This window comes from Leptodactylus fuscus, chromosome 3 (genome assembly GCF_031893055.1).
Source record: "Leptodactylus fuscus isolate aLepFus1 chromosome 3, aLepFus1.hap2, whole genome shotgun sequence".
Lineage (NCBI taxonomy): Eukaryota > Metazoa > Chordata > Amphibia > Anura > Leptodactylidae > Leptodactylus > Leptodactylus fuscus.
The window spans coordinates 108,206,627-108,228,455 of NC_134267.1; the positions used below are offsets into that span (position 1 = coordinate 108,206,627).

General features: G+C 42.7%; 1 protein-coding gene across 1 annotated transcript in view; it reads right to left on the minus strand.

Moving 5' to 3' along the window:
- Positions 1–6,791: 6,791 nt before the first annotated feature.
- ARMC2 (armadillo repeat containing 2) overlaps positions 6,792–21,829 on the minus strand; it is a 133,533-nt gene continuing 118,495 nt past the window's right edge. Inside the window, exons 13-18 of the mRNA XM_075268135.1 lie at positions 18,207–18,525; positions 16,920–17,042; positions 15,168–15,281; positions 9,423–9,555; positions 8,041–8,201; positions 6,792–7,162 (exon numbers count right to left, since the gene is read on the minus strand). Of these exons, the coding sequence (XP_075124236.1) occupies positions 7,008–7,162; positions 8,041–8,201; positions 9,423–9,555; positions 15,168–15,281; positions 16,920–17,042; positions 18,207–18,525 (1,005 nt within the window). The 3' untranslated portion in view covers positions 6,792–7,007. The remainder of the gene's footprint in view (positions 7,163–8,040; positions 8,202–9,422; positions 9,556–15,167; positions 15,282–16,919; positions 17,043–18,206; positions 18,526–21,829) is intronic.

Genomic DNA, 21,829 nt, shown 5'->3' on the forward strand with positions numbered 1-21,829 from the left:
TTGAATTCAGCACATTATCGGCTTTCACGTTTTGTGCCCCCCGTGAAGAGCTATCGGTGCTGGTATCATAGCTCTTCACTGTCAGAAGAGTGTTTCTGACAGTCAGTCAGGAACGCCCTTCCTCACAGCAGCGTTTATAGTGCTGTACTGTGAGAGGGGGGCATTGCTTACCGCCCAGTGATGACACACCCCAGTACTTGTCTATGGATGAGTACTATCAGGAGGGGAGGGAGGTGTTCTTCACCACTCTCACAGTACAGCGCAATAGGCGCTACTGAGAGGGAGGGCGTTCCTGACTGACTGTCAGAAACACCCTTCTGACAGTGAAGAGCTACGGTATCGGCACCGATAGCTCTTCAACGGGGGCACAGAATGGGAAAGCCATTAGTGCGCTAATTGCACTGCATGTGCCCTAGGAGGTGAAAGGTCCTCTTTAATGCTTTTCTGAAGGATCCAGTCTTCAACCAGCAATCCATTGCTGAACAACCAAATTAGGAATGTTTTTCGAATAACACGTGGCGAATAACTGCAAATATGCGAGAACTAAACTGACGCAGCAAGGATCGAGTGACCGCACAATACGAGCGGCTTTCTAGCGGTGTATAAAACCGCATGTGCCCCAATTGGTGAAAGGTCCTCTTTAATACCACTGACACAGACCCTCCAGTAGGAGCAGCAGCTTCAACATCCAACAGGTATGTTCAGATATTATGTTAAAAAGTTAAAATATAGATGTTGTGATTATCCAGAATCAGATTTGGATGATACGACTTTTCAATTACAGTGTTGAAGAGATTACTGATGCTGAAGTAATTCGATTTAAGAAATAGGATCGGTGTTTTTGTGGATTTTTGTTTTTCGTTATATGTAGTTAAGTTCCTTATTTTTTAACTGTGATTGAAAAAGAAAAAATTTTGAATAAAGTTAATAGAAAATGTAATATCTAATATAAATTTGTTTAGAAATCCTCCCCCTATTGTTAATATTGCTCGTTATCTTTGGCACCTATGTAGGTTTTAGGTAAAATATATTAAGTGCTCCCTACAGAATTTCTATCCTGAATAGTGCTCCGCGACTCAAAAAGTTTGGGAAACACTGGTATACTGTATAAAACTAAGAAGAGAACCAATGGTGGTAGTCATGGCAGGATGAGTTCTCTTCTAGACATCAGAATGCTTTCTATCAACCAAATACGTCAAGAGCTATATATTTCTAAGAAGCTCTAGAAGAACAAAATGAAAATAGGCCATTCAATCATTAACCTCATGTTCATACCACCAAGTCATGAGCAGAATAAGTTTTCTGTGATAAGGTCTGAAATCTCTGGCCATGCTTCAAATGGGATCATTAGCATTGAAAAGATTTGGGAGAGACCCGGCTGCTGTCGACATAGTGACGTATAACTTGTAACTTCAGCAGCACAAAGATATTACCTTAAACGAATCTGGTTCATGTGGTAGACGAGAACAATTTTTCTTTGCTATATTGGTTTCACCGTAAGGACACCTTGTGCTGATAAAACGTTCCCATGATCTGTCATGCAGCATGTTACTTAGAAATGATCACGACTTAGATTATGTTGCAAAATGCTTACAAAGTATTCAATCAAGGTCAAAGAATAAGGAAAGTCATCTAAGGGCTGTGTCTCGTGGGTGGGGTTATGCACCAGACATGGTAGTTTTGCCTTGCTATGGACATATGTCTGCCTCTGGTAGCCCATTTACGCACCACACTTTTCTACATTAATTATATATATAAATATATATATATACACACACACACACATACACTTCCCGCCTTCCAAACCCCGTAACTTTTTATTTTTCCATTCACAGAACCATATGGGATCTTAATGTTTGTGGGACAAATTGTTCTTCATAATGGTTCCATTTATTATTCTGTACTGTATACTGGGGAGCTGGAAAAAAATCAGAATGGGGTGGAATTGAAAAGAAGTGCATATGTGCAACTTTTTCATGGGCTTCATTCTTCCAGCATTCACTGTGCAGCCAAAATTACATACCCATAATCTCAGATCCCTGGATACAGGAATGACTGTCATGGCGGCTTTAGATAAACATAGACTTTTGTCAGAATGTCAGTTCTGCGATACATTGGATCTTTAAGAAGATATGAATCTTCTAGAGAGTTTTGTGACTGCTGGATCAACTCTGGCAGGCTCTTCTCAATCTTTACATTCCCCAGGATCTAATTTGTACACGGTTTTAAACCTGGAACCAAGCTCGCATCTTCTATCTGTACATTTTCACTCCATCTCCATAATGGATTTCAATACTGGATGCACCAGAAGGACTGTAGCCATTCTTTTTTCTTTTTTTTTTTTGGGGGGGGGGGATAAAACAGACTCTCCCTGTCCAGAGAGGATATGAAAGTTTGTCCTGTTTCCATATTTTTTTAGAATGTTTAACTAACTTAACAGAATTTTCTTTTTTTAAACAAACAATAATCTTCAGAAATCGCCATGTCTGAATCTGATCCTGATGTCTGAAGATCCCTCTCAGTAGAAATAGAAGAGTCAATCAATTCAGCAAATTTCTATTTGAATTTTTTGGATTTTTACTTACTAGACATATACAATTTAAAAAATGAAAATATTTTTTAGCCTCCTTATCAGTCATCTGTTTACCTTCAGAAATATGCATGCAAACGCTGTATATGTTAGATGGATAATCCTCAGGAAGATGTTCAGATTTAGTTTTCTGCTTGGTTTTAGAAGATGCATGACAACTGGTGGGAGAGGCTTGACTTTCATGTCAGGCACATGGTCATCAGGTAACAACTGATGACATTCAACACAACTCCTATGTTCTCTCTTATCCGTTCACACGGAGTAAAGTGGCGCTGTTTATGGCGCTGAAAAAAGCCTCCCATTGATTTCAATGAGTGCCGCTAGCTTTTTTTTTCTAGCGGTAAATTCCGCACGTAGAAAAAAAAGCTAGTAGCACCCATTGAAATCAATGGGAGGCTTTTTTTTCAGCGCGGAGAAGTCGGCGCCATAAACAGCGCCACTTTACTCCGTATGAACGGACCCTTAGAGAGTTTTTTTTTACCACTGGACATCTGCAAAACATAGAAGAGGACTCTCTTTAGTACATAGACAAGAGGAGACATAGTACAGGAAAAGCCCCAGGAGGACATTTTGACCTTAAGTATCTGAGGTTCTGGCTTGCCAGACATAGCATGCCAGCCCTCAGTCATCAACAGGTTCAAATAGACTATCCTGGTTCAGGAGCTCCGCCCCATCATGACCTACCATACCTGCATCATCAGAGATCTGTATTGGCTGCAATAGGTACTACTTTCAGTGTAATTGAACTTTTCCTCCTGCTCCTCTTACTCTTGCCATCCTGGCCATGCACATTATGCACTAAGGAATGCAGAGCTGGCAGACCTGAGCTGGAATGGTGGCTTTAGCGCATGATGGAAAGTACCACAGCATACTTCTTCTTAGAATAGCTTGCTAGCGCCATACTAGTCTTACAGAAGCTCACACTTACTCAGAGGAGCCTCCATGCCCCTAAAAAAAAGCTATCGGAGAACCTCAGCCCTAGTCTGGGAAAAGCTTTGGAGCCAAACTAAGAAAATATGTCTTAAAGAAAAAACTCCCTGTGGGAAAGGAAAAACGTAGCGATAAAGGGGGGTTCTTATACCATCAATTATGTTATTTAACTGTTTCACTGCTACCTAGGTGGGCCAGTGCTAGAGGGAAAAAAGACTTACCCATTAGTGCTGCTGCAGAACGAATGAGAATTGTTTAAAGAGGACCTTTCACCATTTTTGGGCACATGCAGTGTTATATACTGCCAGAAAGCTGACAGTGCGCTGATTTCAGCGCACTGTCGGCTTTCCCGATCCGTGCCCGGGGTAAAAAGAGCTTACGGTGCCGGTACCGTAGTGCTCTATGGTCAGAAGGGCGTTTCTGACCATTAGCCAGAGACGTCCTTCTGCCTCGCGGCGCCAATCACGCTGTGCTGTGGAGCGGGGAGGAACTCCCCACTCCCGCTCCTGATAATGCTCGTCTATGGACGAGCTGTGTGAGCAGAGGGAGGGGGCGTTCCTCCCCGCTCCACAGCACAGCGCGATTGGCGCCGCGCGGCAGAAGGACGTCTCTGGCTAATGGTCAGAAACGCCCTTCTGACCATAGAGCACTACGGTACCGGCACCGTAAGCTCTTTACACCGGGCACGGATCGGGAAAGCCGACAGTGCGCTGAAATCAGCGCACTGTCGACTTTCTGGCAGTATATAACACTGCATGTGCCCAAAAGTGGTGAAAGGTCCTCTTTAATAATACCAAAACCAGAAGTGACCAGAGCAGCACAGACATCATCAGTAGTGTTTATGACATGGTCGCACAGGTTATATACTCTATAGTACCTGATACAAGAGGGGATCACAGCAGATATAACCTGCAAATATACAGGGCAATATGTAATATTGAACAGAAGTTATATGCTGTAGAATATCTGAACAGAGATAATCCAGTCACAGTACATCACCTGATGTAACCGGGGAACAGCAAATATCACTACATAATAACATACCACCCAACTGTCCCGAATTCTGCAAGACAGTCCTGGATTCAAGGTCGTGTCGCGCAGTCCCAGGAAGTAGGAGGTATATGCCAGATTCAACTCATCCACATCCATAGAGGAAGCAGATGAGTTGAATACAGTGGTGAAGCTGGAGCAGAACGGACAGCCTCTGCTTCATCACTGTGTCCCTGCCTGCTCGGCCGTGTCTAGATGGAACTGCTCCAGGTAGATGTGATGTCACAGGAGGGGGTAGGGCCTCTCCAAGGACGGCAGGTTCTCTTCCATCACAGCTCTGGAAGAACAGGAAGCAGTGAGGACTGTCTTGCGGGACTGCAGGATGGAAGGAGAGAGATTTAGGATTGTTTAGCATGGGACTGCATGTTGGAGAAGGCTGAAGGGAGGGAGTGATGTATTAACATGGGACTGTATCCTGGAAGGTCTTGGGAATTGGATTGATGTTTTGGGTGGTATAGGAGTCCTTGGAGTACCATTGACATCGAGGAAGATAGGGTCTTTTAGGTTCTGCTGGCATCTGATGGAGGGCAGGGGCCTTAAACTTGGGGAGAACATTAAAATGGGGGTAACTGGAGGAGGATATTAAACTGGGGCAGCTGGAGGGGGACGTTAATGTCCCCCTCTAGTTGCTCCCAATTTAATGTCCCTCTGCAGCTGTCCCCACAGTTTAATGTCCTCCTTCAGTTATCCCCATGGTTTAATGTCCCCCTCCGGTTGCCCCAATTTAATGTCCCCCACCAGCTAACCCTCCAGTTTAATGTCCCCTTTATTTGCCCCAATTTTAAAGCCCCCCTCCAGCTGCCCCAGTTTAATTTCCCCCACCAGCTAACTTTCCAATTTAATGTCACCCTCTAGTTGCCCCCAGTTTAAACTGGGGCAGCTGGAGTGGGACATTAAACTGTGGATGCACCAAGAGAGAGATTTTATATTGTGTGTTCAATTTGAGAAGAACATTATAATGTGGGGGCATATAATATTAAGGATATTGTGTGGGGAGCATAAAAAGAAATGGATCAAAATTGGGGGAGTCAATTTAGAAGTGGGTGGATCTAACTTTGCCGAGGCGTACAATACTGCATGAGAGCACCGGTAACAAGTTATATAATACCTAAGTTTAGGATGATAGCACCTGGAATATGCTGTTTAATAACTGAGACTAGCAGGATATCCAAGCTTTATAATACCCGAGATCAGAGGATACCAGATAAAGCACAAATGGTATCACCTGCAAAATATAGGACCTATACATGAATACGCAGGTTACTGTAGGAGTTATAATAGCTGAAACCAGGGAGCAAAACAGCTAAAACAGATTAGCTGAGAAAGTTAATCTCTGCAGAGTATACAAGGTCTGTAAAGGAATATTACACAGCTTACCTTGTATAGCAGATGACATGTTGCCTGGTAGAGCTGCCATGACTCATCTGGGATAAATACACTATGTGGTGCAAGATTTGGGAGCAGAGGCAGAAAGTCACACAGCTCAACTTCCCAAGATCCAGGAGTGGGAGAGGACACCTTAGAGCTTGTCCTAGTAGCAATAGGTAGGCTCTGCTGTAAGGCAAGATACACCATACTGTTCCAGGACGCTGCTGATAGAACATAGACAAAGGTTTTATATAAAATATAAAGGACTCAGAAGAGTCAACCCATTGCTCTTGTAATGAATCAGAAGAGATCGGCTGCTGACAGCAGAGCCTGTGTCTGCTCTAGCGCATCCTTTTCCCAGAAGATAGGCTGACCATTCTGTAACTACAAAGCCATCTAGGTTTGGACGCAGATAAAGAGAGATGCAATGGGACATCACCACTGTCGGAGGACGACCCCTCCCCGATACAAGATTTGAGCGCAGGCACCAAACCCCAGGGGAAACGCAGGGGAATGCAGGAGCGGCAGCAGCAAAAGAAGAGTGAAACATCTACTTAGTAGTGGCAGAAGAGAACAAACATATGTTTCTTGTCTCGGGGGGTATACTTCTTGCCCCCAAAATTGTAATTTTACAATTCTTAATGCTGAACAATGTTATCCAGGCCACATATAGAACCAGCCTATTCTACACTAAGGTCAAGGTTTGTGTCAATGAGGCATTTGGTCTTATTTGTCACGCTTTGTCATTCCAGAATATTGGGACGCCTGAGAATACTGATTCTGTAACACAAATTTCAAGATGTAACACACTTCCAAGATGGTTGTTTTATTGTTAAAACAGACCACAGCCCTGGATAACAACACGTGAAAACTTTTTACATACATGGAACTTTTTCTCCATGGAAAATTATGTTTGCAGGTTTCCTGAAATCACCATAGAAAGTACAATCCATACCAAAGTCAATTGCTCTGCAATTAATAAATTACAATACGAGTCCAAGATGTCAGGATAGGTAGAAGACACACTTGCTGAAGATCAGTCGAAAATGTTCATATTCTTCCAATGAGACTACGCGTGACCTGGCAAGGGCTCCAGATATGAATGATGGTTATGAATTTTGTCCAGGAGCAGTGAAGCCACAGGTTTAAATTCTACTTCCCAGCATTCCCTTTGGTAGTCCATTAAGTCTACATTCCCACAGCAATCAAGTACAATCTGTTCATCTTTAAGAAAAGTAAAAGAAGGTGTTTTTAGATAAAAATGAACATAACATTAACCCCTTCCTGCCACAGGCATTATTCAATCCGGGTTTCCAAAAAATGCACTTTTCTCATTTATAAACGTATTCAGGAAAGGAAACCCTGAAGTTCAAGCACTGGTGTGAACCCAGCCTTATGGGCTTTGTTTTTACGCTGTTCAATTTGTAGCCAAAATGACATGCCACCTGTGTCTGTATTGTCTATGGGTTAGCGCGATTCTGGAGTTACCAAATTTATATAGTTTTATTCACCATCTTCTGACACCCGTAATTTTTTTTATATTTCCATGTATGGGGATGCACAAAACGTCCTTTTGTCTGGGCCAGATGTACTTTTTAGTTATGCCATTTTAGGGAAAATCTGTTGTTTTGATGATTTATCACCCCTCTTTTATGGCAAGGGCAGCGTAAATATACCACTTGATACAACTTTTGCAACAATTGGTGTACAAAAGTCACAAATCCCAGGTTTGTAACTAGAGATGAGCAAACACTGTTCGGATCAGCCGATCCAAACAGCACGCTCCCATAGAAATGAATGGAAGCACCTGGCACGCAGACTTTGCCGGCTGCCGGCCGCTTAACCCCCCACGTGCCGGCCGCTTCCATTCATTTCTATGGGAGCGTGCTGTGAGCGTTGTGTTCGGAACGGCTGTTCCGAACAGTGTTCGCTCATCTCTATTTGTAACCTTTTTTATTCCATAAAAGTTGCATAGGGGCTCAAAAACAGCTCTTTAATAAAAAAGAAGAGGAACTAGACCTGTTTCTCAGTCATTGATAGAATATTTTAATACTGCTGTTTTATAATAACTACTATACCATGTATTCCCCTCATTGTCTTACCAAGAAAAGAGGACAAGAGGTCCAGAAGTTTGTTGGTCTCTTCGAATCCAAAGTACAGTTTTACATCTGTTGTAGTGTCCATGAAGTTCCAGAAAGCTTTGCATACTAATCCAGCCAGCTGCCAGTCTGAGCCTCCAAAGTCCCGCAAACACTCAACCAACCTGTGTTATAAAAACTTTGTTCATCTACTTTCAACTCAACATACAGATAAATACTTGCTGTTTCTGTATATCCCATGGAGGTGTGTAAAGCACCAGCATGGTTAAAGGGGTGTAGTATGGTCATTTAAAGTTATGCGCTATCCAATGGATACCCCCACTGATCATAAGCACAGGAGTCTTGTGTATATGAATGAAATGCCTGGTTAAGTAAGAATGGCCACTTCCATTTACATCCATTGAGAGGTCAATAAGTGATAATAAATGTTTCTAGTGGGAAAACCCTATAAGGGGTTATGGCAGCAATATAAATGGCAATACATAAACTGAAATGCATTTTAGTGTACCTTTATGAAGTATTGTTATTTAAAAAAAAATATTTCTCACAAAAGTATCAGAATTTGATGCTTTTTATAGCACTAACTTGGGTTCAAAATGTATAGGGTCTGTGTGTTTCATTCTAGTGAGGCTCTGTTAGATGTTGATCCCCAGTAGAATACAGTACAGCTTCTGCTGTATCCTCTGTGAAAGAAGCATGGATATCATTTAGGCTGTATGCAAGATCTGAGCAACATAATTTCTGTATGACTAACACGGCCTTAGTAGAATGATGCACACAGTAGAATAATGCACACGTGGCAGCACTGTAAGTGACCGTCTGCTCCACCCCAAGTGTGAGAAGGAGCGCTATCGCAAGTCCTTCCTTCCAACCACGACTAGGCTATATAATCTACATCAGTCCTAGCGAAGATCACTCCGCACAGAAAACTAATGATTATGACTATGAAGTCTTCCTTCTTTCTACTTCTGTTCCTTAGCTGCTATGGACTCCTTGTATATCTTCTCTTCTCTACATATGTGTGCCTACGTCTGTAATATATTACTGTGTATTATCCTGTATCTGTATTACTATGCTGCTGTAACATGCTGAAATTTCCCCACTATGAGACTATTAAAGGATTATCTTATCTTATACATTTTGTACACCAGGAAGTTCTGTTACAAACAGAAAATGTTAATATTTTGACAATAATTTTTTTTTACCAACAATACTTAATGCATATTCGGTTCACTTATTGCCATTTGTGTTAATGGTACAACCCCTTTAATCTTCACTTACAACCGGAAAATATCATTATATAACTGATTTACCCATACAGACAATATACATTATTCAGAAAGAATATTATAGTACCTAAATGCCTTTTTGAAATAAATACTTACTTTTCAACAGCCCCTTCTTTTTTCAATAAAATTTTCTTATTACTATCTGTAGCTAGATTGATCAATACCCCACATGCATAGAAGCAGACATCTTGTTGTCCAGAATCCAGTAAGGTCACAATGAATTTATATACTATGTAGAAACAAAAGGAAATAAATACAGAACATATTCATCATGTATTTTCAATTTGACACAAGTCCATTCAGCTCTTACTTTCTGCATCAATTATGTTAAAAATAGAATATATATATATATATATATATATATATATATATATATATATATATATATAACTCCATGGAAGTTACCAAAACAGCATAGCAGTAGTGTAGATACTACTATTAGTACTCTTTACAAGAAAGCAACCAAAATTGTATGTCTGTTGTGCTGACATCTATTGGTCAAAAAGAAAATGGCAACACACTTTTCTCAATACAGAAATCGGCAGAAACCCATTATAGACTATGGGGTCCACGGGAAACTGCTTTTGTAGCGGATAGAGTTTGTCTTTCGGGTCCCCATGCGGATCTGAAGGATTGAAACCAAGGGCTAGTGTGAACCTAGCCTAAAGTGGCCCTACCTTCATTTTCTCTACATCTTACACAGCCAGTATTCCCATATACAGTAATAAAGTATGTTACAAAATTTATTAATGACACAAATACTGCCAAAAGTCAAAAGTTCTCGGAAAGTATAGTTCACACGGAGCTTTTTGAAGGCGGATTTTAAAGCGGAATCCGCCTCAAAATCCGTCTGCTAAAATGGCAGCTAGTAGCGGAAAAAAGAAGTGACATTACTAGAGATGAGCGAACAGTGTTCTATCGAACACATGTTCGATCGGATATCAGGGTGTTCGCCATGTTCGAATCGAATCGAACACCACGTGGTAAAGTGCGCCAAAATTCGATTCCCCTCCCACCTTCCCTGGCGCCTTTTTTGCACCAATAACAGCGCAGGGGAGGTGGGACAGGAACTACGACACTGGGGGCATTGAAAAAAATTGGAAAAAGTCATTGGCTGCCGAAATCAGGTGACCTCCATTTTAGACGAATAGTGGATTTCAAATCCGGGTCATATGAGAATGTGAACTTTGTGACTATGAGACAGGGATAGCTGTACAGGCAGGGATAGCTAGGGATAACCTTTATTTAGGGGGGAATGTTATTAAAAATAACTTTTTGGGGCTCTATCGGGTGTGTAATTGTGATTTTTGTGAGATAAACTTTTTCCCATAGGGATGCATTGGCCAGCGCTGATTGGCCGAATTCCGTACTCTGGCCAATCAGTGCTGGCCAATGCATTCTATTAGCTTGATGAAGCAGAGTGTGCACAAGGGTTCAAGCGCACCCTCGGCTCTGATGTAGCAGAGCCGAGGCTGCACAAGGGTTCAAGCGCACCCTCGGCTCTGATGTAGGAGAGCCGAGGGTGCACTTGAACCCTTGTGCACCCTCAGCTCTGCTACATCAGAGCCGAGGGTGCGCTTGAACCCTTGTGCACACTCTGCTTCATCAAGCTAATAGAATGCATTGGCCAGCGCTGATTGGCCAGAGTACGGAATTCGGCCAATCAGCGCTGGCCAATGCATCCCTATGGGAAAAAGTTTATCTCACAAAAATCACAATTACACACATTCAGCTCTACTTCATCGGGCTAATAGAATGCATTGGCCAGCGCTGATTGGCCAGAGTACGGAACTCGACCAATCAGCGCTGGCTCTGCTGGAGGAGGCGGAGTCTAAGATCGCTCCACACCAGTCTCCATTCAGGTCCGACCTTAGACTCCGCCTCCTCCGGCAGAGCCAGCGCTGATTGGCCGAAGGCTGGCCAATGCATTCCTATGCGAATTCAGAGACTTAGCAGTGCTGAGTCAGTTTTGCTCAACTACACATCTGATGCACACTCGGCACTGCTACATCAGATGTAGCAATCTGATGTAGCAGAGCCGAGGGTGCACTAGAACCCCTGTGCAAACTCAGTTCACGCTAATAGAATGCATTGGCCAGCGCTGATTGGCCAATGCATTCTATTAGCCCGATGAAGTAGAGCTGAATGTGTGTGCTAAGCACACACATTCAGCACTGCTTCATCACGCCAATACAATGCATTAGCCAGTGCTGATTGGCCAGAGTACGGAATTCGGCCAATCAGCGCTGGCTCTGCTGGAGGAGGCGGAGTCTAAGGTCGGACCTGAATGGAGACTGGTGTGGAGCGATCTTAGACTCCGCCTCCTCCAGCAGAGCCAGCGCTGATTGGTCGAGTTCCGTACTCTGGCCAATCAGCGCTGGCCAATGCATTCTATTAGCCCGATGAAGTAGAGCTGAATGTGTGTGCTTAGCACACACATTCAGCTCTACTTCATCAGGCTAATAGAATACATTGGCCAATCAGCGCTGGCCAATGCATTCTATTAGCTTGATGAAGCAGAGTGTGCACAAGGGTTCAAGCGCACCCTCGGCTCTGATGTAGCAGAGCCGAGGCTGCACAAGGGTTCAAGTGCACCCTCGGCTCTCCTACATCAGAGCCGAGGGTGCGCTTGAACCCTTGTGCAGCCTCGGCTCTGCTACATCAGAGCCGAGGGTGCGCTTGAACCCTTGTGCACACTCTGCTTCATCAAGCTAATAGAATGCATTGGCCAGCACTGATTGGCCAGAGTACGGAATTCGGCCAATCAGCGCTGGCCAATGCATTCTATTAGCCCGATGAAGTAGAGCTGAATGTGTGTGCTAAGCACACACATTCAGCACTGCTTCATCACGCCAATACAATGCATTAGCCAGTGCTGATTGGCCAGAGTACGGAATTCGGCCAATCAGCGCTGGCTCTGCTGGAGGAGGCGGAGTCTAAGATCGCTCCACACCAGTCTCCATTCAGGTCCGACCTTAGACTCCGCCTCCTCCAGCAGAGCCAGCGCTGATTGGCCGAATTCCGTACTCTGGCCAATCAGCACTGGCTAATGCATTGTATTGGCTTGATGAAGCAGTGCTGAATGTGTGTGCTTAGCACACACATTCAGCTCTACTTCATCGGGCTAATAGAATGCATTGGCCAATCAGCGCTGGCCAATGCATTCTATTAGCGTGAACTGAGTTTGCACAGGGGTTCTAGTGCACCCTCGGCTCTGCTACATCAGATTGCTACATCTGATGTAGCAGTGCCGAGTGTGCATCAGATGTGTAGTTGAGCAAAACTGACTCAGCACTGCTAAGTCTGCATTCGCATAGGAATGCATTGGCCAGCCTTCGGCCAATCAGCGCTGGCTCTGCCGGAGGAGGCGGAGTCTAAGGTCGGACCTGAATGGAGACTGGTGTGGAGCGATCTTAGACTCCGCCTCCTCCAGCAGAGCCAGCGCTGATTGGCCGAATTCCGTACTCTGGCCAATCAGCACTGGCTAATGCATTGTATTGGCTTGATGAAGCAGTGCTGAATGTGTGTGCTTAGCACACACATTCAGCTCTACTTCATCGGGCTAATAGAATGCATTGGCCAGCGCTGATTGGCCGAATTCCGTACTCTGGCCAATCAGCACTGGCTAATGCATTGTATTGGCTTGATGAAGCAGTGCTGAATGTGTGTGCTTAGCACACACATTCAGCTCTACTTCATCGGGCTAATAGAATGCATTGGCCAGCGCTGATTGGCCGAATTCCGTACTCTGGCCAATCAGCACTGGCTAATGCATTGTATTGGCTTGATGAAGCAGTGCTGAATGTGTGTGCTTAGCACACACATTCAGCTCTACTTCATCGGGCTAATAGAATGCATTGGCCAATCAGCGCTGGCCAATGCATTCTATTAGCGTGAACTGAGTTTGCACAGGGGTTCTAGTGCACCCTCGGCTCTGCTACATCAGATTGCTACATCTGATGTAGCAGTGCCGAGTGTGCATCAGATGTGTAGTTGAGCAAAACTGACTCAGCACTGCTAAGTCTGCATTCGCATAGGAATGCATTGGCCAGCCTTCGGCCAATCAGCGCTGGCTCTGCCGGAGGAGGCGGAGTCTAAGGTCGGACCTGAATGGAGACTGGTGTGGAGCTATCTTAGACTCCGCCTCCTCCAGCAGAGCCAGCGCTGATTGGTCGAGTTCCGTACTCTGGCCAATCAGCACTGGCTAATGCATTGTATTGGCTTGATGAAGCAGTGCTGAATGTGTGTGCTTAGCACACACATTCAGCTCTACTTCATCGGGCTAATAGAATGCATTGGCCAATCAGCGCTGGCCAATGCATTCTATTAGCGTGAACTGAGTTTGCACAGGGGTTCTAGTGCACCCTCGGCTCTGCTACATCAGATTGCTACATCTGATGTAGCAGTGCCGAGTGTGCATCAGATGTGTAGTTGAGCAAAACTGACTCAGCACTGCTAAGTCTGCATTCGCATAGGAATGCATTGGCCAGCCTTCGGCCAATCAGCGCTGGCTCTGCCGGAGGAGGCGGAGTCTAAGGTCGGACCTGAATGGAGACTGGTGTGGAGCGATCTTAGACTCCGCCTCCTCCAGCAGAGCCAGCGCTGATTGGCCGAATTCCGTACTCTGGCCAATCAGCACTGGCTAATGCATTGTATTGGCTTGATGAAGCAGTGCTGAATGTGTGTGCTTAGCACACACATTCAGCTCTACTTCATCGGGCTAATAGAATGCATTGGCCAATCAGCGCTGGCCAATGCATTCTATTAGCGTGAACTGAGTTTGCACAGGGGTTCTAGTGCACCCTCGGCTCTGCTACATCAGATTGCTACATCTGATGTAGCAGTGCCGAGTGTGCATCAGATGTGTAGTTGAGCAAAACTGACTCAGCACTGCTAAGTCTGCATTCGCATAGGAATGCATTGGCCAGCCTTCGGCCAATCAGCGCTGGCTCTGCCGGAGGAGGCGGAGTCTAAGGTCGGACCTGAATGGAGACTGGTGTGGAGCTATCTTAGACTCCGCCTCCTCCAGCAGAGCCAGCGCTGATTGGTCGAGTTCCGTACTCTGGCCAATCAGCACTGGCCAATGCATTTCTATGGGGAAAAGTTAGCTTGCGAAAATCGCAAACTGACAGGGATTTCCATGAAATAAAGTGACTTTTATGCCCCCAGACATGCTTCCCCTGCTGTCCCAGTGTCATTCCAGGGTGTTGGTATCATTTCCTGGGGTGTCATAGTGGACTTGGTGACCCTCCAGACACGAATTTGGGTTTCCCCCTTAACGAGTTTATGTTCCCCATAGACTATAATGGGGTTCGAAACCCATTCGAACACTCGAACAGTGAGCGGCTGTTCGAATCGAATTTCGAACCTCGAACATTTTAGTGTTCGCTCATCTCTAGACATTACCTATCTTGTGGCGGATTCTGGCATCCGTGGCTTCATACTCACTTCTGTTTATGCCCATTCATTCAGGCCTAAACAGGAGCAGGATGCTGCAACAGAAGGCCGATGCTGTATCAGCATCCCGTCGTCGCTAGCTGCGCGGAAAGTTCACAAGGCGGAAAAGGTTTCTGCCACTTTTTCCACTGTGTGAACATACCCTAAAACCTCTTGCACACAAAAAGTCATGTGCAGGAGGCTGTATAGTCCATACTGTTCTGAACTTTGTGCGCTGCCATATCATATCCACTGGGTGTTGTATGTAGGAGATACTTTCTGTTACAAGTAAAGCTCACTTGAATAGCTAGTGTAACTCTTAAATTCTCTGTGTATAGATGACATTTTCTCTAAAAGAAGGATCATATACAGTAATAATTATGTAGACATAACACTGCTGCTCACCATTTTGTTCCAAAATGAAATCCTGCACGTCCTGGTATTGAGACAGATTGCCATATACTCGAGTAGCTTCAAGTATTCCTTCCATGTTGTTAGACAGCATTAATGGCAATAGCACTGTTAAAAACATAGAGGTGTTTGAATATATGTTCTTATCTCAACAAGGATTATGCTAAAGCATATGATAAAACAATAAAGCATATGACAATCAGGAGAAAAACAGTCATGGAAATTTTGGATAATGTTTGTGTCCTGCAAAGTGTTATAAGAACTACTTCTCCAATTATGAATGCACAAGAATTGTCTGTCCTTTAGTCCAGTGCTTCTGGAATTCTGGATCACAGTTTGGTGAACCACAGATCTGCGGTGAAATACATCACTACTTGATCCCTGTGTTAGCTGACACAAAGCATCGGCATGGTGCAGCGACCAAGTGCTTTACTGAGATGTCACTGCCACCCCCTGTCAGGCAGCAATACAGTCTCCTCTTTTGCACGTTTTAGGATGGAGTAGGAAGAAACAAGCATGTATAGTGTATACTGTATGTATAGTACTGTATATACTATATTATACATACAGTATTACAGTATTATGATTGTATTTTGAGGAGGCCCTAATGGAAGCATTATATTGTGAGGAGCCACTTGCGTAAGTATTTTTGCAGCATACTGCACAGTATTGTCCAGATGTCTTTGACCTGTAGATAGGGATGTGGCTTGTAAACTGAGGAGTGGGGCATTAGAAAAATTTTGATGGATTAAATTTTTCTCCATGGAGACAGTTTCTAAAATGTAGCAAGTAGGCCTATATTTGTAACTGTACTGTATTTTGTATTGCATTATCATATGTGTTTGGTGGCATTGGAGAACTTGTAAAAATTGCATTACACGTTTTTAGCAATATAGTTCATTGATGTTGTGCTTGCTTTAATGTTGTATGGTACTTAGCAGGTACATTTAGTTAATCTGAATATTCTGACCTCAGCGTCCACCATGGGTGAGGCCATGGATTACCTGGTGATGCCAGAATTTGAGAATCCCTGCATTCAAGTGTTTCAGAAACACCACTACTGTACTACTGAACTGCACAATAATGTGACTATATTAAATGATTGTGCAATGGGATAGGGAATAACTGGCGCAACAAGGATAGCACTGGGATGATGTTTAGGAAAGGCAAGTTAAAAGTTAAGGCACCCTGCTAATAATTCTGGGAAAATAATATGTAAATAAGTCCTCCATTTCCCACCCACACCTTTGATCTGTCATCTAACCAGCCTGCACCCCGCTTAGAACTGATAAGGGTCAATAACCTCGAGATGGTGGATTGGGTCTACTTTTGAATGCGATATTCCAGCTTAAACTGTATGCCCAGATCATGCCATTAGATTTATCGAACACCAAGCACTGATCTATAAAGAGTTACTTTTTAAAAAAGTGGTGCTAGAGCAAGTTTATTATGCAAAATTTGTAAAATGTTAAACAGCTACATAAAAAATACATATCTGAGATTGTCTTAATTGTACCAACCCAAAGTATAAAGGTAACATGTTATGTTGTATACTGAAAGACATGAATTTTAGAATCGAATAAACAATCGCTGTAATTACCGTTTTCTTAAAGATAAATCCCCATTAAAACAGTAAGAAAAGTTAAATCAACAAATTTTAAGTATTCCAAAATAAAGGAAATAAAAATACAGCTCATCCCACAAAAAACAAGCCCAAGATTGAAAAAAATACAGAAACAAACTTACAATTAGAAAGCTCCATTCTTCTTTTGGTAATTACAGAGCTGTCACCATGATAGTAAGATAGATTGCTGAATGCTGCCAGGGTATTGATCACTAGTTCATCACATTGCTCAATGGTCTTGTATTCTGTATCAAAGGTACATTAAAACCACTGCAAATTATTAAATAATTCCAAAATTGCAAAGTCAAAAAAAAAGGAGGGGGGTGTAAAAAAAATGGAGAATTTAACACATTTCAGAGAAACTACCACAGAATTATATTCTGTAATATCTATGATATAGGTGAAAAGAATATTATGTGATATTTCATTAGGCTTCAATACTGGGATACAGATATTGTTGCATAAAAAGGATCAAGAAGATTCATGTAACTGCCCACTGAACTTCTGAGGCCAGAAATGTCAGGAATTGTAGTTGTTCATTATTTTGATTAGTCTTTGATGAAATGATATATCAATCTGCTCAACTTCTTAGATTCTATAACATGCTGCCTACTAAACGCACAGAAATATAATAAAATCTGACAACTCTTCATCAATTAATCTTCTCCTTTTCCTTGATTCTGTTTTGTCTACTATTACTTATAACTGAGAAATACATAAATAAATCTTCTGTGTGTCCCAGGAGTTCCGCCATGGCTCCCCTACTCTTCACAGTCATGTGACAAGCTGCAATGCAAGCGGCAGCAACAGGAGTCTCCCTGCTGTGCCCTACCTGCAGTAGGACACAAGGATTGTTAAGCCTCTGAGTATTTCTTTGTCTGAAGACTGAGCAGATCAGCAGAAAAAGAACACCTTTGTTGTCTGCACACTGTTTGTGTCAAGTTCATGCAGAAAGTGCTGCAGATGGCCAAACACTGCAGGTACCTATAATGCTCATGCATACAAGCCTGATGAAGGGACCTTTTTAATAGTCCCGAAAGCTCGCAATAGGTCATCATTTTTAGTTAGCCATTAAAAAAGGGATCAACCACTGAAGACTCCTCAAAAAAAAAAAATTTTATGTTCTTTTATCTGTCATTTCTGGGTTTAGTATTCCTTTTAGTGGCCATGCAAACCATGTTGGGCTGCATTCACATTTGCACTGGACACTCAGATCTGACACTGCATGCGATGTCCCATTATAAAAAGAAATCACAGAGCTGATATAAACAGAGGCAATAACTATATCTATTCAACATTCCCACACAGGACGTCTATTTTAGAAGGTGAAATATGAAAACATGAGCAAAAATAAGAAACATCTATTCCACAGTTTTGTTTATTTGCATTAAACAGAAAATAGCACTTACCTAGAATCTGCATTAAACATAACACACAACTCTGGTCAGCTGCCAAGTGTTCGCCAACTTTTGGATGGACGGACAGGTTAGCCAGAAGACTTACTATTTTTATTAAGATATCTTCTACTTCATTGGGCTGTTTTTCGCCCTTAGGTTTTTCTTTTGCAGAAGACATAGAACTTTGTGTCTTTTTATCAAGGTCACAGTAAGTGTGCAATAAATGTAGAAGAGTCTTAATGCTTCCTTCCAGTTCATAAAATTGTTTACGAGCCATATCACTCTTAGCTGTTAGGTTCCCAAGTGTGAAAACTATGCGCACAAGAAGATCCTAGAGAGAATTCAGATTTACAAATATGTCATTGACTAGTTACAATAATAGCCATCAATATCTGATCGGGAGCATTCAACACCCATCACTTCCAGTGGTAAACTATTCTCAGCTACTGCTTGGTACTAAAATTATACTCTGAATGGAGCTGGAAGTAGGTAACGTAGGTACAGCTCAGCTCACATTCACTTGAATCTTCTGGCTCTTTCCACTGTCTAGTTCCAAGGCTCAGGGGCAGCAAATGAGAATAAATGACAGTCGGGAGTGCGTAGTGTCAGATACACAAGAACAAATATAAAATGCCCTGAAAACCTTTTAATACAAACAATAAAATCAAAATATATGCATAGGATTAAACCACTAACATTAGAGGGTTGTCCATATTTTTCCAAAAAACACATTAGGTCATCATGGCCTGTGTCTGGTATTCCAGCTCAATGCTATTCAAGTATATGAATAATATAATATAATATAATATAATATAATATAATATAATATAATATGCATTAGCTGACACTGGCCAGGGGTAAAGGGCTGTCCAAATTTTTCCTAAAAACAGTTCCATTTTAGAACATCATGTGCCTGAGCCTGGTATTGCAGTTGAATGCTATTCAAGTATATGAATAATATAATATACTATAATATAAGAAGCATAAGCTGACATTGGCCAGGGGCACAGGAAAATAAAACACTTTTCTATAACTGCACAATCCCCTAACAAGGACAAAAATAAAGACAAACAATTACAATAAGATTCAAGGAGTCAGCTTAGACATGTAAGATGTACAAGTCATAGACAAGAGGGCTATAAATGTAATACTTTCAGAAAATGACATCTATAATACCGAAAACTGCATAAGCTGATAAAAACTCTTCAGTTGTATTGAATAGAATCTCTGCAGTCACTAAACAGACAAATTCCTGTTCACATCCAATTGGAATCCCTGTCCATGTGCCAGAGCAGAGAACCGCTTTATTGGATCAACTACCGTATTTTTCGGACTATAAGACGCACTTTTTTTCCCCAAAATTTGGGGGGGAAAGAAGGGTGCGTCTTATAGTCCGAATGTGGCGCCTCCGCGCCATTACAGCGGCATCCGCTGTAATAGAGAGGCGGATGCCGGCAAGGGATAGATGCAGGTGCCGGGGCCTGAGACATCGCTGCGCTCCTCTGCCCTGCATGAAGCCAGCAACGCCAGGGGGGATGCTATTCTGCTCCTCCGTCCCCCCGCCGCTGGCTTCATGCAGGACAGAGGAGCGCAGCGATGTCTATCCCTGTGCCGGCGTCTATGCCTTGCTGGCATCCGCCTCTCTAGTACAGCGGATGCCGGGTCAGTATCGGTGGCCCCTTCTCCCCCGGGGCCGGTCCCCACCGGCCCCATACCTGTGAAGTTGCAGGCCGGCTCCTGCGCGGCGATATCGCAAGAGCCGACCTGTTCTGGTGACAGCAGGGAGTCTAATGAGGCTCCCAGGCCTGTCACTGCTGTATTAGTATTGCGGCTGGGTCTTTGACCAGCCGTAATACTAATAGACAGAATGTCCCATAGACGGCAATACAGTTGTATTGCCGTCTATGGGACTTGCAATCAAGTGACCGCAGGTTCAAGTCCCCGGGGGAGAATAAAATAGTAAAAAAAAAAAAAAAAAAAAAAAGCTTAAAAAATATATAATTAAAATATGAAATAAATAAAAGTTCTAAATCACCTCCTGTCCCTAGAATATATATATAAAAGTAGAAAATCATATATCATAAACCACCGGGGTTTTTTTTCAATACAAGGTGATCTAAGCAATAGATATTCCCCAAAATGGTATAACTAAAAAGTACTTCTGGCCCCGCAAAAAAAACACTCTATGCATCCCCGTACAGCTGCAGGGTCACCTGTCAATGTGGCCTTGCAGCTGTTGCAAAACTACAACTCCCATATATTAAATATTTTACCATTTTTTGCTTCAAATTTTTTTTCCCCTATTTTCCTCCCAAAAAAACCCTAGGTGCGTCTTATAGTCCAAAAAATACGGTACTGCTCTGGAAGACCAATGCATGGACGGCTATTGGTTTAAGTGACTGACATGTAATGCTACATTTTGCTGTATTTTATTTAGTACTAAAAGCAAATCAGGTCACAATATGTGTAAGAAACAAGACTAAGTACAAAGACTAAGTGATGCAACTGTGTACTTTGTTTATACACTACTCCAGTAAGAAAATGCAAATGCACTGTATTCTTGGATTCCTACTGTAAACCATAAATAAGTAACATATTCTATCGACCACAAGTGTCAATGTTTCCAAGAAAAAGTTGCACGAAAGAGTGAAATGTCAGAAGAAGCCTTCCAAGTATTTTAACCCACTAAAGGGATTCTATCATTAGAAAGCCTTTTTACAATAAATAAACATAGGAATAGCCTTAAGAAAGGCTATTCTTCTCTTACCATTATGTAAATGAGTTTTCTCTCAGCAATGCGTCCCTAGTGCTGCTTGAAAACTCTCCAGCTATGACCTCCGTCTTCTCCGCCTCTCCCGTTCGGCCACAAGAAAATGGCCGACGGGCATGCGCAGTCGGCACTTTTGGACCCAGAGAAGAGGAGTGCGAGAAAAGAAGGCGGAGGCGGTGAAGAAGACAAAGGACGTCACTGGAGAGCTTTCAAGCAGCACTGGGTGTTCCGCCCCTAGTAAAAAAGGTTTCTATTGATAGAATCCCTTTAGATAATTTTAAGAGTTTTAATACTCATGTTTTTGTAGGCTGCCATCTTTTTGTAATAAATCTTCATCAGTTGCTGTTTGCCATTATTTTATTATATTACATTTTATTTAACACTTTGATATTATAGCTCTATAGCTGGATGAAGTGAAGATCATATCCCCCTCAATGAACAAGTGCAGAATGTGTTCCTAACCATAAAAGGGATGTCCAACTAATTTTTCTTTTCCAGAATCACATTATTTAATACTGCTTTTGAGGGAACCTTAAACATAACAAACCAGTACTCACCTGTCCTCAGGCCTCCGTTTCTAGCACTGGCAGCTCCGTTCATCTGCATACAGATCCTGGGCTGTTTGAGCCAGGTGACTGCTGCAACCAATCATATTCCTCAGTGGTGATCTTTTCACTTTGCAGTAACGTGCGATTTGCGAAGAGGTCACTGCTAGGCCTGTGATCATCTGCAGCAGCCCCCTCACACAACGATAACATCAGTCAGGGGACATATACTTCATTTATGTCAAGTGATGTTTATGTCCTAGAGGAATAGGAATTTCAATTGACCTCAATAGCCTAAATAACATATGAATGTCTAATAT